Source organism: Delphinapterus leucas, chromosome 7 (genome assembly GCF_059928025.1).
Source record: "Delphinapterus leucas isolate spDelLeu-1000000601 "Yukka" chromosome 7, BTC_Dleu_Yukka2, whole genome shotgun sequence".
NCBI classification, from domain to species: Eukaryota; Metazoa; Chordata; class Mammalia; order Artiodactyla; family Monodontidae; genus Delphinapterus; species Delphinapterus leucas.
In genome coordinates, this window is record NC_143135.1 from 87,127,525 (window position 1) to 87,144,169 (window position 16,645).

At 38.4% G+C, this 16,645-nt stretch overlaps 1 protein-coding gene across 5 annotated transcripts in view; it reads left to right on the forward strand.

Moving 5' to 3' along the window:
* Positions 1 to 15,271, forward strand: part of ZC3H12C (zinc finger CCCH-type containing 12C) — a 70,438-nt gene extending 55,167 nt beyond the window's left edge. For 2 of the 5 annotated variants that reach the window (XM_089915520.1, XM_089915519.1), the window contains 3 exons: positions 3,920 to 4,154; positions 6,717 to 6,823; positions 7,460 to 15,271. In XM_089915520.1, coding sequence (XP_089771646.1) covers positions 3,920 to 4,154; positions 6,717 to 6,823; positions 7,460 to 8,856 — 1,739 coding nt within the window. In that variant the 3' untranslated portion in view covers positions 8,857 to 15,271. The remainder of the gene's footprint in view (positions 1 to 3,919; positions 4,155 to 6,716; positions 6,824 to 7,459) is intronic. The other 3 variants (XM_022561559.3, XM_022561560.3, XM_022561557.3) reach the window with 2 other exon arrangements.
* The last annotated feature ends 1,374 nt before the right edge of the window (positions 15,272 to 16,645 follow it).

The following is a 16,645-nucleotide window of genomic DNA, read 5'->3' on the forward strand; positions in this document are numbered from 1 at the left end:
TACTGTATCACAGGGAACTCTACTCAGTGCTCTGTGGTGACCTAAATGGGGAGGAAATCAAAAAAAGAGGGGATATATGTATATGTATAGCTGATTCACTTTGCTGTACAGTAGAAACTAACACAACCTTGTAAAGCAACTATACTCCAATAAAAATAAAAATAAAAACAAATGGAGTGACCACCCACTATGTACCCCAAGGGAAGATTATTTTATTTTTATCTATAATTATTAAATTTTATTAAATTAGAATAAGAATCCATAGACAAGTTATGGTGGAACTCAGAGCCATGGAATCAGACCCTAGCCTATATAAACTGTAGCGTGGGAGGGGTGGGCATAATTCAGTTGGCCGTACCAAGACATTGGATAACTCTTTGGAAAAAATATACATATTTAGATCCTTATCTTACACCATATAACGCAGATGGTTGAAGAATTAATTGTCAAAAATCTCCATTAGAGATTATAAATAGTCTTTGAGTGGCTGGGGAAGACCTTTCTAAAATTAAAATTTTTAGAAGAAATTATGAAAGGAAAGATAGATTTAATTGGATCAAACTTCTGTATTTTGGGACGTTCTCTTAACAATGAGAAAAATTTTTTATTTGCTTAAGAAAAAGTACAACAAATAAACAAAGAATCCATGTCCTGAACATATAAAGAGCTCCTACACACTGATAAAACAGTATATAATTGATAACATAGGAGGAATAGACCGTTCACGGAAGAATGCAAGTGCCAGATAAGACAAAAAAGTGTTCAACCTCATTAGTAATTAAAGAAATGAAAAGAAAAAAAGAAATGAATATTTTAAAAACTTATTTTTTTACCCATCAAATTAGCAGAGATTAAAAAACTGATAATACTCAGTGCCCGGAGGGAGTTACTCCTATACTGATGTGGAAACGTAGATCATTACAACCTTTCGGGAAAAGTTTGATCTTAAAGTGTAAATACTTGGATCTACTAGTTCCCCTTCTAGGAATAATTCCGCAGAAAATAAACAGAGGTACAGGCAAAGATTTTAGACCACAAATACATCCAGTACAATATGAGTTAGAAAAAAAAATGGAAAAAAAACATACATTCATTAGAAGAATGGCTCAATAAATAAGTATATATCTATATGATAGAATATGTAGTATTAGAATATTTAGGCAGAATTTTTAATGATCTCAGGAGGTGCTCTTTTACGTAAAAGGCAGCCTTTGTTATTGTGTGTGTGTGTGCACATATACATACATACATACATATATACACATGTGTATAGAAGGAAAAAAATACACAGAAAATGATTAGAAGGAAATATGCCAAAATATTAACAGTAATTGCCTCTGGGTCATGTCCTTATGAACTCTTATTTTCTCCCTACTTCTTACTTTTTCTTACTTTCCCAATTTTTTACAGGAAACTACAATACGTTAATAATCAGGGAAAAGATAAACTGAAAAAGAAAAAACAATGTTTAAACACGTAAATGAAAGCTTCTTGAGTGTGAAAGGAATATGAGATCAAGAAGGGAAAATGGTAATACTCAGTGTGAGATGTGGCTGAGTTTAGTTTTTAAAATAGCAGCACGCCAGTCCTCTGGAACTCATCAGTATGCAGTTTACTTTGTAAAATGTGTACCACTGTAATCAGAGGTTGTCAGGTGTTTTCTCCCCCAGGTAATAATTCTTTTGACTAAAACCCTCAGCCAGATAATGCCTGGTAAACTGAATAGCCCAGTCTGTTTTCACCATACCAAAAAAGAAACTTGATAAGAAATATTTTAAAGTTCTCAGTATAGATTCAAACTAGCGCGTTAGCCAGGCTTCCATTGATTGAATAAATATTTAACAAGCAAGCACGAGGCTATGTATCAGGTACTGTGCTAGGAACTAGAGATTCAGTTAACTTACCAGCTAGACTGACTTCATATTTATTTAGGTTAGGACTATTTATCCCAATTAATTATCACTAATTTTCTTCCTAATTAGTGTCCTTTTAACCTCCTTAGCTGGTAAAGAAATGCAAATTAAGCAAGATGGTGATGACTATTAGGCCACCACCTCACTCCTCCAGTTGCTTCCAGGATCCAGGCATATCCTATACAAGTAAACACAAATAAAGGGCCACGGATTATGCATGAACATGGACAGTGAATAAACTGGAAGCCCTCAAAATACACATCTTTAAGTAGTTTACATATTCCTTTCACAGACATTTATTGAGGATCTACTGATGTGCTAATATGTCCTTGTGCTGAGTGCTGATGGGCACACAGATAAATGAGCCACCTGCCCTCAAAGTGTTTGTTAGGGGGCACACAAAATAACTATAATATGGCAAATCCTGTGGCTGAGACTGGGCTTTTGATTTTGTATTGGTTTTCTGTGTTTTTCAAAAGAGATCAATAATTACATGCATCTATTAGGCAAAATCAAGTTGAAGGACACAGTGTTTATTGAGAGCTTGCCCGGCACTCTACTAGGTGCTTTTACATGTGATAACTCATTGACTCCTCATGGCCTACAATCTGCATTTGAGGACATGACAGAGCAGGTTCAATAAGACCACCATTGCCAGATAGAGAAAGTGGCAGAACCTGAGATTTATCCACAAGTTGCTGACTTTGACATTCATATTTCTTCCACTTCTACTCTGCTGCTTTTCTAAACCAAAGTTCTGGTCTTAATGAACTCATTTGTCTGGAACATCATGAAATCTGTATGCCAAGCTGACCCATGTCACTCTTCCTTCCCCCTCCCCCTGCACCCTGCTCATACTTCTCTTGTGGCGATCACAGCCCCTGCTCTCCCAGTTTACAGGCTCGTCCGGCCCAATAACTTGAGGCCTCCTTGAGGAGAAAGTGTTCTTCATCTTGAGGGCCATTGACACTTAGACAGCACGTACCATAGAGTAGTGATCATCTGCTGAAAAGAGAGATTTTTTTTAAATTAGTAACTCCAGTTAATAAGCATTGAGGAGAAGTGAGCCTTTGTTTTAAAAAATTCATGACATCTGTCAGCTTATACCCAGCACTCTGTGCCAGAATTTACAGGGGTGGGAAGTCAGGGAGTGGAAAAGCAAAAGTAGGAAGGAAGGCATGGTGGGGAGAGAATTTTATCATTAATCAAAATATGAGTTCTGGCACCTTTTTTTTTAAAAACCACTAACAAGTCAGTAGAATTAGAAAGTACTGAAAGAGTGTGCCCACCAAAGAGAAAATGGGCATTCCCCTACCTGTCCATATTTAATCAATGTCTGTTTTCCCCATATAATCACTTCTAATTTCTTATTCACTCAGTCCAGCCCCACAAGACTGCTGGCCTTTGTTAACACCTGCTTCACAGGAAAGGACACAGAATGCAGAATAGCCATGTCCCTTTTTGAACCTTCTGCATCTTAAGACTCTTCCCTTTGCTACCTCCACCTCTTCTACTTTTCAAACTCTCCCACCATCACATCCACTAGTTAGAAAAAGAGCACTACAAAATAAACAAATTTGGGGGAAAGAATCTGTTGCTCACACCTGAACCCAACACACCTGCTTCATTAGGATGGTGTAGTGCTAGGGATGCGTGAGAAGTTGATTCACAGTGTAGAGCTTCGGGCTCCAGCTATCAAGCAAAAGCTTTATGTAATGAAAATCAGAATTTGCTCAGTCATGTTCAGGTTTTATGCTTTTAAAGTTTTAAACTTTTCATGTTTTTCAGGTTCACTTTTTTGGCTATTTTTTAAACCTTTTAAATCCTGAAGAAAAACTATTACTGGGAGTTACAAATTTGCTACATCTACAAACTGTAAATCATAATCCCTAATTAAGTGGTTACAGGTATCCAGTTCATGTTATAAACACTCACTTTGTATGAAGGTTGCGAGATGTGTTTTGTATGTACTTATTACTGAAATTCTACCCTGATTATTCCTGCAGATCAAGAAGTTCTACGCAAATTAGAGAAGGAGAAAATCCTGGTGTTCACACCGTCCCGGAGAGTGCAGGGGAGGCGAGTGGTGTGCTATGATGACAGGTTCATCGTGAAGCTGGCGTTTGAGTCGGATGGTATAATTGTATCCAATGATAACTACAGGGATTTGGCAAATGAGAAACCAGAATGGAAAAAGTTCATAGATGAGCGACTATTAATGTATTCATTTGTCAATGACAAGTAAGTAAAACCACTTACTTACAGTAACACTGCTTCTCTGAAAATATAACTATCCCTGGGCAGCTGCTACAGAAGCCCTCTCTCTTTGCCACTGACCAGACCTAAGACAGTTTCTTCCAACCACTAATCCTCAGTGAGAGTAAGAAAACGGCAGAGTCCTGCCTCGGGAGGCCCTGTGTGAGTCGCAGGCTGCCCTTCCCCATAAGTGACTAGCAGAGCAGGTCTTCTGCGGCTGAGTGACTGGAAGTAACTGACACAGGGAGACTGGCCATCTTCAGAGGATGCAGATGTAGAACATACTGACCGGTAGAACCCTGCCTTTTGAAATCGACTTAGAGCATTGAGAACTTACTTCAATATACGATTTTTGAAATATATGATTTTTAAAAATTTAAAGCAATATAAGACTAGTCACGATTAAGTTGATGAATGGACAGGTGACATGAACAAGATTGTCTCCTGAGAAATAAGTACCCAAGGATCAGTGCACCCACACAGTTCAAACCCATGTTTTCCAAGGGTCAACTGTATTTACAAATATGTGGGAAAGGCTCACCTGTTGATCATCAAAAATGCAAACTAAATCTACAAAGGGTATATTTTTTCACCCATTTAATCCATAAAATTAAAAAACTTTTTTGCATATGCCTTATGCCGATGCAGGGGACACGGGTTCTGCCCCGGTCCAGGAAGATCCCACGTGCCGCGGAGCGGCTGGGCCTGTGAGCCATGGCCACTGAGCCTGCGCATCCGGAGCCTGTGCTCCGCAACGGGAGAGGCCACAGCAGTGAGAGGCCCGCGTACCGCAAAAAAAAAAAAAAAAAAAAAAATACCCTCTCAAACCAATAATCTCATTGCTTAGAGTATATAATGAGGAAAAAAGGAAGCCCAAATATGTTCATTTCTGTATATTTATAATTGCAAGACTTCAAAGGCAACTAAAGGTACTATAGAGAAAACAATTAAATTGCAATACATGTCCTAGTGAAATATTATTCAGCTATTCAGAATTATGATTATGAAAGCTGTTAAGAAACATGGAAAAATATTTCTGTTAAAAAGACAAAGCATAAAATTACATCTGTGTTTGTAAAGTGATATGTACATACAGGAAAATGACTAAAATGCAACACGTAACTGGAAAATAATTGTGTTAAGATTGTAGGATTGAGTGATTTTGTCTTCTATTTTTAAACTTTTCGTGTTGCCATATTGTTTTTATAATAATCTTAAACATCATAGTTGCTAAGTGTTATTACTCAGGCATGTTGACACTCCCTTAAGAGTTCAAACATTATTCACATTTTATGGGTAAACACTTGGTTTATTTCATGTTCAAACAGTGACATAACTAGTAGTCAAACTGCAATCATAACCTTGTTACAGTATTCATGCCATGAATTCTTGCTTCCATTGGACAATCAATCCAAAATAATAAGTTTATTTTCTTAAGATTTTTTTCTGTCTCAGCTGAGAAATACCTTATTATAGGGGGAAGAGAATGAATGTGGAATTAGACAAATTGAATCTTGACTAGGCCATGTGAACAGAGATAAAAATACTCAATTCATCTAAGCCTAGATTAGAAAAGTGCATTCATCTGTAACGTGGGACTAACACTTCAAGGGAATATTGTGAGGATGAGATGTAGTGATGTGTGCAGGGTGTCCAACATGTACTAGGTGTTTGGGTAGTTTCAGTCTTCCCGTTCCTCTCTCCCACCTCTCCCTTCTGTCCCTCAGCTGCTCCTCCTGGCGCCCACCTGCCTCATATTGCTTCACAAGATTAATGTTCATAAAACTCCTCCTAAAATGTCATTGTAGTCATTTTCTAAAGTCCTTACAAAATCCCAAGACTAAGAAAAGGAAGAATTAATTAGAACATGGTAGGCTCAAAACTTACTTGAATTAAAACAAATACAGGTTCAGCTCGAAACATTTTAATTTTGTTTTCATTAAGAAAAGAAAACTTCCTGTACTGTTTTTTTATCCTATAAATGTTTTATTATCTTTTTAAATTTATTCATTTATTTTTGGCTGCGTTGGGTCTTCATTGCTGCACGCAGGCTTTCTCTAGTTGCGGCGAGCTGGGGCTACTCTTCGTTGCGGTGCGCAGGCTTCTCTGCGCGCAGGCTTTCTCTAGTTGTGGCGAGCGGGGACTACTCTTCGTTGTGGTGCGCAGGCTTCTCACTGCGGCGGCTTCTCTTGTTACAGAGCATGGGCTTTAGGCACGCAGGCTTCAGCAGTTGTGGCACACAGGCTCAGGAGTTTTGGCTCACAGGCTCTAGAGCACAGGCTCAGTAGTTGTGGCGCACGGGCTTAGTTGCTCCACGGCATGTGGGATCTTCCCGGACCAGGGCTCAAACCCGTGTGCCCTGCATTGGCAGGCGGATTCTTATCCACTGCGCCACAAGGGAAGTCCCTATCCTATAAATGTTGAATCAAAATACTTGGATTAAAATTTCAAAAAAATACCTTGGGGTGAATAATCTTTACACTCTGTCTTTAGAATTAAATTGTCAGCCTCCTACTTAGGTATAATTTTGTATTATATCCATGACAGGTTCATGCCCCCAGATGACCCTCTTGGCAGACATGGCCCAAGCCTGGATAATTTTCTGAGGAAGAAACCTATTGTTCCTGAACACAAAAAGCAGCCTTGTCCATATGGTAACTTTCTTTATGAGTATTTAATACATGCCTTTAGAACACAATGTTGTTAAACTTTTGCTGTTAAAAATAAATTTTGGATGGCATATAGTATGTGGTTCTTTTGAATGTAATTAAATTTAAGAAAAAGTCTATGTGAAAAAATTATTATTTTTACCTAGCTGGGTTCAACGCATATGCATTTCCCTGAATTAAAACATGGTTTTGGTTAACTCTACATGAAGTAAGTTTTCAGGTAGATAAAAATTTGGAGTTCTTTCATCTAGCTACACATCAGATTAGCTTGGTTTTGTCACATCACGGCAGTACATTATGTTCTGCAAAACAGAATGTCCTACTGATTGCAGAGTCATAGTGGAAGAGAAGAGGCAGGTAGGAATTAAGGACACAGGGTATTAACCAAAACTCTGGAGGTGATTGTTACTCATTCAGCCAACTTTCTTATTGCTCTTGATAGTGCCGACAGGGGAAGACTGAAAGGCGGCATTTCTCAGAAACAAGTAGCGGAGTAGCAGTGAGCACAGCTCTCATTTCTGCCCTTGTTTCTTCTTCACGTTAAAAGAGCAGTGCCACACTGGGTGTCCAGGGTCTGATGGAATGAATGGCCCTTTGCCTAACTGATTTTACTCTTCACAGGAAAGAAGTGTACCTATGGACACAAGTGCAAATATTATCATCCAGAAAGGGGCAGTCAGCCTCAGCGGTCAGTGGCTGATGAACTGCGTGCCATGTCTAGAAACACAGCAGCCAAAACTGCAAATGAGGGAGGACTGGTGAAAAGCAACAGTGTCCCCTGCAGCACTAAAGCCGACAGCACTTCCGATGTTAAGCGAGGTGCTCCAAAGAGGCAATCGGATCCAAGCATAAGGACTCAAGTCTACCAAGACCTAGAGGAAAAGCTTCCCACCAAAAACAAACTGGAAACCAGGTCTGTACCTTCCTTAGTTAGTATACCGGCTACTTCTACCGCAAAACCCCAAAGCACTACATCTTTAAGCAATGGCCTTCCATCTGGAGTTCATTTCCCACCTCAGGATCAAAGACCACAGGGACAATATCCTCCAATGTTGATGGCAACCAAAAATCATGGAACGCCAATGCCTTATGAACAGTATCCAAAATGTGACTCGCCTGTCGACATTGGATATTATTCCATGTTGAATGCATATTCAAATCTGAGTATCTCAGGCCCACGAAGTCCTGAAAGGCGTTTCTCCTTAGACACAGACTATAGGATAAGCTCTGTCGCCTCTGACTGCAGCAGTGAAGGGAGCATGAGCTGCGGGAGCAGTGACTCGTACGTGGGGTACAGTGACCGCTCCTACGTCAGTTCTCCTGACCCACAGCTGGAGGAGAATCTGAAGTGTCAACACATGCACCCTCACAGCCGCCTTAATTCTCAGCCCTTCCTGCAGAATTTCCACGACCCCTTAACCAGAGTGCAGAGTTACAGTCACGAAGAACCAAAGTACCATCACAAACCTCCCCTCCCACACCTGGCCGTACACCTGCAGCACGCCGCCGTGGGGGCCCGGTCCAGCTATCCTGGCGATTACCCGTCTCCTCCGAGTTCAGCGCACTCGAAGGCACCACACCTGGGGCGGTCCTTGGTGGCCACGAGAATAGACAGCATTTCTGACTCTCGGCTGTATGACAGTTCTCCTTCCAGACAAAGAAAGCCTTACACCCGCCAGGAAGGGCTGGGAAGCTGGGATAGGCAGAGCTACGGGATCGACGTGTACGGCTACCGGCAGACTTATTCTTTGCCTGACACCTCCACGCAGCCGTGTTACGAGCAGTTCACCTTCCAGAGCCTCCCTGAGCAGCCGGAGCCCACCTGGCGCATCCCGTACTGCGGAGTGCCGCAAGACCCCCCCAGGTACCAAGACAGCAGAGAAAAGATTTATATCAACTTGTGCAACATCTTCCCACCTGACCTTGTGAGAATTGTCATGAAAAGGAACCCTCACATGACAGACGCCCAGCAGCTGGCTGCAGCCATTTTAGTGGAGAAATCACAGCTGGGTTATTGAAAGATGATGCATCTTTGTGGTGTTTAGTAGTTTTTTGTTCAGCTCAAATGCTGAGGGAGGTTTGCTACAATAGCACATGTGATCTCCTTCTCAGCAAGGAGGTTATATAGTATCCATTTATGTGAAATACTGTATCATGGAATCTGTATGTATCGCCCCACATAGTGGAAGTATCACGGGATTGCTTTACATTCAAACTTTTTTTTAATATTTCCTTTTTAAAGCTATATCCTTGGCTGGAAATTTTTCCAGTTTGATTTATTAGATGTATCTGTGATCTTTGATATTAATCTTTGGTGCATCAGGGGTTTATATGCAGCACTTTTTATCCTTGTTTCATGTTTTATTAACTTGGTGTTTGTCTATCAATTGCAAGCAATTACAATACCTTCAGAATGTTGAACATTTGACTAGACCTAGCAAACTATTTTTTCAAGCCAAGCATAATTGGAATCTTTTACAGCTTTTTAAGTTATTTTTATTTGGGGAAAGTGGGCTTCTTTGTGCTATAATCATTATTTATAGAAACAAAGATATATACTACAGCACTGACTTTATATTTTAAACAAAATGAAAGTTACCAGTTTATGTTGAAATGGGTAACAGTATATATTAGAATGATTTACAGTATGGCACTTTTCGTTGTTTTATTTTCGTTTGGATTTTCTGTGTTAAGTAATTTGTTAATTTAATATGGTTGATTTAAAGGAAAGCAGATGCAATCAATGGAAAAAATTGTTTCCATTTTTTTTTTTTATAAAAAAGGCAAAAGCCATCAACTGTTACAGTTTAGAGCTTTGTTATCCAGCTATGATGTGCTTCTGGACAGTAGAAATGGAATTGAATTCCTAGACTTCCATTAACCTGTATTTTTTAATGTGTTTGTCTTTTTGTTTTGGGGCACAATACTGGATAAAATAACCCTTTTGCAGTACTTGCCTGTTTTTAACGAATCTAATCATTCTCAATGCAACTTTTATATTTAATATACCCTTTAGCTTTCCTGCTATTTATCAAGGCTGGCCTGAGGTGGTTTTATGTGTTGAGGATATGCAACATTTATTGATACTGCACTATAGAAATGGTGATGCAGGAGTTGTAAATGGTAACTTAAAATTTTTGTAAAATACTGTATATTTTCCATTTTCCTGAAGGTAGTTTTTTGGGGGGGCCTGTTATATTATTAAGGCCAGATTCTTGCCACAAATAGTGTAGTTTTAGATACAGACTAAAGTCTGTTCTCGTATTAGTAAGGGATATTTCTGGTTTCAAAGTCATGGGTTTTGCTGAGCGTGGATTCGTTTCTGTCGCTGGTTAGAAGAGAGATGATGCAATCAGTGGCAGACAATTGTGTGACTGACACGACTTCACCTCTGCCTCCAGTTTTTGAATTTTACTTAGTGTAGCAGACGCATTCCGATCTGTTTCTGGAGTGTGCCGAGATGCCCTGGTTATCCTTATTATTCTACCTGCTACAGTTTGAAGTAAAGCCCTGAAAAACCAGAAAGTACCTTTTACTGTTGATACAAATTGTATCTTTTTAACTATAAGAACTATTTTGATTTGTAGATCTAGTTAAAACACAGATGTGTAACTATGATTAGACTTTTGGGCAACATTTTATCCCTTATTTAAATACAAATTTTTAAAGTAAAATTGAGGTCTAGAATAGGATAGAAAATAAAAACAATTTAGGTAAATAAAAGTGTCTGTCTTAGTTTTATATATTAAAATATATTAAATGAATTTATTGGCATTTTCTTTCTCCTAAAACTTATCTAGCGTGAACTTAACTTAAAATAAAGGTAAAATGCTGCCTGAAAATAACGTCCAAGCACCTTTGACTAGGACAACATTTTCACTACTCGTGTGACACTGTGTGTCGCATGAAGTAGGATTTGGGTTACAGTAAATGCTTCTAAAAGGCATTGTGCATATTGACATATCCAATAATCTGAACCATGTTCAGCAAACCTAATTCAGGAAAGTGGGGTTCACAGTCGCTGCTGCCGCCTGCTAGGTGAGGTGCCCCTCGCTGCGCCCGCAGAGGATACGGGCACGGCCGCATGGACCCACCGAGGCGTCCTCTGAGCGACCTGCTCACTTGTGAAATCGTTCTCCTGATTTTGTCGGTCACTCTCTGTAACAAGTTTAATGTAGATGCTAACCCAGTGCCAAAAGTAGAGTTACAAACGTGGAGTACCTTTCATCTCAGTCTTATTCTAAGCTTGCTTTTTTTTTTAGTATGAAATCATTTTTAAATTGTACAAGTAGGTTTTGCTTCCATTTTCTTAATTTTTGCATTTGAATTATTTGAAGATTCTGCCAAATTTTATGAAATTTCTTTAAATGAGGTCTTCGGTGAAATGTGTAACACACCCTTTAATTTGACCTCCTAATGTCTGTAGCTAAGTAGCTCTCATTGCTTTCCGGATTTTAGACTATGAAAAAACAGTGGGGCTTGCCGCCACATGGCCTGACGTGAATAGCTCTGAATAGTCACGCTGAAATCCTGCAGTGTAGTTGACTGTGAGTTAAGAAATAGTTTTCTTATGTCAACAGGAAATTTGTCCCACCCCACCCGCGCTTTTTTTTTTGAAGCACCGATGTTGCTTTCAGAGCTTAAGAATGAGATATTTGGCTGACTTTAGATGCAGCAATTTCTTAATTATCTAAAGCAATAAGTAAAAGGATCCATCATTAATTAAATTCAGAGCTGATCCCAAAACTTCATTTTAGCCAAAACTTTCACCTTAATCGTATCTTCAGACTTGCTAACAAATAACCGGAGAGAGGTATGTTAGTAAGTAGTAGAACTGCCAGAAGTGGTCAACTGATAGAAGAGGAGGATTCAGATTGGAATATTCTGCCCCTGAATAATTGACAGTTGACTGTTTTACACAGTAACTAGCCGGTTTGTTGTCTCTGTGTCTTAGTACAGAGGGAGTAGTACCCAACTGGCCAAATTCTGGCCCTTAGTATTTCCTCCTTTCTTGCATGTGACATCTAAGTTTTCAATCTCCTTTTTGTGATCACTGTATCCTCATAGAGTTTGTCATTGACCTAAACATTTGAAAGAAATGCACACCAGTATAAAATATTTGATACTGGTAGAAACTTGAACTTTGTGTTTTTATGAAAATTCATTTATGAGAATATGTAATATAACTAAAAAGAGTGTTTTTATATATATATACATACATGCATACATATTTGTTAAGAAGTATTAAAAATGGGAGAATGCTACGCTTTTGATGGCTAAGTTTTCCTTAATTGAACTGTTTCTTTGAGTTATGGACAACCAAGTCTGGAGTCTGGATGACCAATGATAAGATTTAGAACCACTTGAATGGAAAGCAACTCTTTACTGGCTTTATTCCTGGTATTTTTAAAGAATTATTTTGATAATTTTAATAGAATGTGTAATTTTAAAACACACAAAAAAACTTAAAGTAGTATTGCTTATACAGATAATTATTTAACATGTCTTTTATGGACGTATCTATATGTATATAGACAGTAATATATTTATAAAACAAATATACTCTATGTTGTAGTCATTAGTTTGTAATAGGTGGGAAGATGGCCCTGGATATGTTTGTGTGTGTTTTGAAAACTCTTGAGCTGTTTTTCCCCTGACTTAATGGCATATACCCTAAGGGATATTTGTTTTTTATTATTCTTTTTGCTATTCAACTTCCTTATTCAAGATAAAATAAGATGTACAGTTTCCCGGCCATTCTGTTAGACGTGGCTCATCCATTTTATTATCCTCCAACTCCTGGAAAATTCCTGAGTGACCTGGAATCAAACAGGTTATGGCCAGAGAGATCAGTTATGTTCCAAATATGTTAAACATGGGAACTCAGCTGGGATGTTGAGCTTCTTTGGTATACACCAACAAATAAAATGAAGTATAAAATACATGAACTACACACGTGCATTTGAAGAAGAGAAAGCAGAGTGTTCATAAAAGTAGAGAAACATATGCGTTATTTTAGATTGCTCTGGGAAACCCCCTAGGGCAAGGGTTGACAAACTTTTTCTATAAAGGATGGGATAGTAAATAATCCAGGGCTTTGAGAATCATATGGTCTCTATAAACCACTCACCTCTGCCCTTACGGTGTAAAAGCAGCCACAGAAAATATATAAGTGAACGGGTGTGGCTGTATACCAATGAAACTTTATTTTACAGAAAGGGGCAGCAGGCCCGATTTGGCCTGTGGGCCATAGTTTGCTGATTCCTGCCCTAGAGGGAGAAAAACAGGCATGTTAAGCAGTAAATCCTGATATATGTTAACGTAAGAAATAATTATATTTTAGTTGGCATTCAAAGAAAATCCATTATTGATGGCCTTCGAAAGATTTGTGAGACAGTCACATATGAAAGCATCTTAATCCACTTATGTTTTTTGCCTGGTCACACCCATTATTTATTAGAGATATTTCTTGTGTTTAACCACCCAAAAACAGCATTGTGTAAAAAGATGTTGTAATAATTATTGGAGTTTTTTCATGACCTTTCTATTTCTACTGATAAATGGGAATCCTTACCTGCCTTTTGTTTTTTTAAGGGCCTAATGGACCAAAAATTCTGTTGTGTTTTGAAAATTAGCATATAATTAGCCATAAAATATTGTAAAGACTGCATTTATCAGTTACATTTTTCTGCTAGTTTTTGATTTCTAAAAAATGACAGATCAAAAATGGTTTTAAAGTAGATCAACATATTGTAAGTTTACATACTGTAACTTTATTCTGTAAAATTAAAAATTGTGACTAGTGTAATTGTGAGTGCACTTGCTGTATTGTGACTCTCTTTATAGGAAACAAAGTGTATCCCTGCTTTCTCTGTCCAAACCTTTAGTATAGATTTTTTTAAGACACTTTAGGACTGTCCTTGGTGAATGATATTCTTAACATTATCCTGTGTGATTTTAAATTCATTGGAGTACACACCACTGAGCGTGTTCATTCACAGTGCTTCATAAATTGTGTTAACATCGTAATATCATTTCCACTGGAACAGTAAAGTTTTGAACATTGCCATCCACTTAAGTAATTATACTTTCTTTTAGGATTGGAGTATAACTCTAGCTTTTAACAGGTGTTTACTGTTTTAAATGGTTAATTTTTTTTCTTTAATGCCTTCTGTTCACCTGCTTTTTGCTTCCGTTATAATAACACTTTCGTGTGTTGGAAGCAGCTTTTTCCCTGAGGTCTTTAGTCTTTAAAGGATTTAAAAACAATTTAAGGTTTTGACCACTTGACAATTGGGCAGTAAAAAAAAAAAAAAAAAAAAAAAAAGTCTGTGCATGTTTCAATTCAATTTTATAGAATGTGTAAAATTTTTTAAACCATGTACCCAATTTGCCAATTTTCTGTCCAGATATTTCAGGTGAATAACAAACTATTCATTAAAGCTTTTGACCCCTTTCTTGAAGCAGCTTGTGCCTCAAGGGAAGAAGACATTGAAGAGCAATGGTTTGTTTTTATAAAGAATATGTTTTAGATTTCCTAAAGTTTTTGGAAATTATAAACGTCCCAGCTAATACACACATGCACACTTCCGCAGAGATGTGGACATGGCATTGCCAGTGAACCCAGTTACTGATTTTATCTTTTCCTTCTAGGTTTTCTCCTCCCAAACCAGAGTTGTTTGCTGAGCGTAGAAGTTCCAGTTTGATCCTTCAAACTTTTCTTATAAGAAAATAAGACAAAGAATATGTTTAGAGCATCCGTCTGATAAACTGATGTGATTCTATTTATCCTATGCCTGTTCTGTGTGTTTGTGTAATGGGATTTTTACAACTCCAAAAAGCGGTATTTTAGACCTACTGGAAATCCGAATAAAAACAGCTATGTGATTCTGCCACTGAGAAAAAACATTAAAAAATTCACTTTTCTTATGGTGGTTTGTTTTTGTTTCATGAAAAACTGGACATGCAGCAGCACAGACACCATATAAGTAAAAGCGTCCTTCCCTAGTCCCACGGCCGTCCTCCCTGCGTTCAGTGGCTAGTGACACAGGCGATCTCTGTAGGACAAGCACACATTCAGTATCAATGGTTATGCTAGAACCGTAATTAATTCATATGAAAATCGAAATTAAATGCCAAAGACAATTAGTCCTACCTTACGGTTCTAATCATTTCCATCAGTGAGTCTTTGTTGTATAGATCTTTCTAGTTTCTGCATCTCTCCTTGCATGAATCAAGTTCAGTATCTTACTAATGCTGCCCCCAATAGGTTCACTTCGTTTCTTTTGTGACCTCCTAGGAATTTTCCATTTCAGATATGGTCACAATTCTGAAATGATCTCACGATCTGCATGCTTTAACATACTCATGTCCTGTGTCAGTGTATAAGAAACCATTTTATTTCAGATAACAGATCTCTTTCCCCCGATGCTTTTCAGACTTTTGCTTTTCTTACTATTTTTTTTCCTAAAGTTGCTATTTGCCATAGTTGGGTATTCTCTTTTTCCCCGTTTAACTGGGGTCTTATGCATCTAGGTAACTTATTTCAGCTTTGTCAGCAGATTTGATTATTGATGTTCAGCTGTGGTTGGCAGGGAACTCAGCAGATCCACAAGAAGTATTAGGTGGGAGAATCTGAGCTCAGAATCTCGGAGAATATGAGATTAGGCTACAGTGCTGACTAGAGCTAATAGTTTATTTCTCCCCCACCTAGTAAGTACCTTTGTCTAAAGAGGAAGGATTCATACACATTGATGAATCAAGTAACGTTTGGGAAGAGGAGACTGTAAAAAGCAACTGCAATGGTGAATTTATTCAAAACAAAACAAAATGCTTCTAGTTGGGCCTCTCATTAGTTAAAGTATGTACTTTATAGCATTTATGCCCTCAGTCTTTGATGCTGTTTTTGAGTTAATGATGTTCATTTGGTGTTTTAAGGCTTTTATAAGGATTTTTTTAAGTCTTTCAACAGTTTAAAGGTTTTCTTTTAAGATCTTTAAAGGAACCTTTTAAAAAAATGTATTTCTCTCTACATGCAACCATCAACCTGGGCATTAAGAATACAGCCTCTGGAGGCTTGATCCCACTGCACACATCCTACAGGCAGAGACAGGCAAGTTACGGAGGTAATAATGGCCCAAACCCTAGGTTTGTTAAGACTAAATGAGTCAACCCTCTGAACAGGTAGATCCATAGTGCGCATTTAATAAATTACAGCCATTGTTAGGTGAATGCGAGGTGCTTATACATAGTCGTTTTCAGATGTTTTCATGAGAGCCTTCCTATCTATACGTTATGTTGCAGAGGAGCTGGATTTTAGCCATCAGTGTAATATATATTCCATGCCCACATGCCTTTCAGGAGTGACATTTTAAAGAGTTCTTGGCACCCCATGTCCTTGCTACCCCTGTTGTTAGGCCCTTCTTGGCTTAAGGGTTTTGTATAATATCTTAATGGGGAAATAAATGGAATAACAAAAATAACAATGATAAGACAGAAGTCAACCTTTCTAGAAGCTCACAGTTCAGTAGGCTGTGGGCTGCATGACTGACCCCGCTCTGAGCTCCAGTTTTGCTCCTGAAGATGACACTCGGCAGACGTGTGTGCACCCCTCTCCTCTGACCTGAGTGGAAGGGGATGTTGGTCCCTCACTATCAGAATCTGCAAAGCCAGTCTGGACAGAGAAGCCGGTGCTCTGTGGTCTCAGGTGGATGATGCACATTTCCAGGGAGGTGTCAGATGAAATTGGGTGATTGTTTTCAACTTATTTCCTCCTGGTTTATAACTAACTGCTGCTCTTAAAGTTGG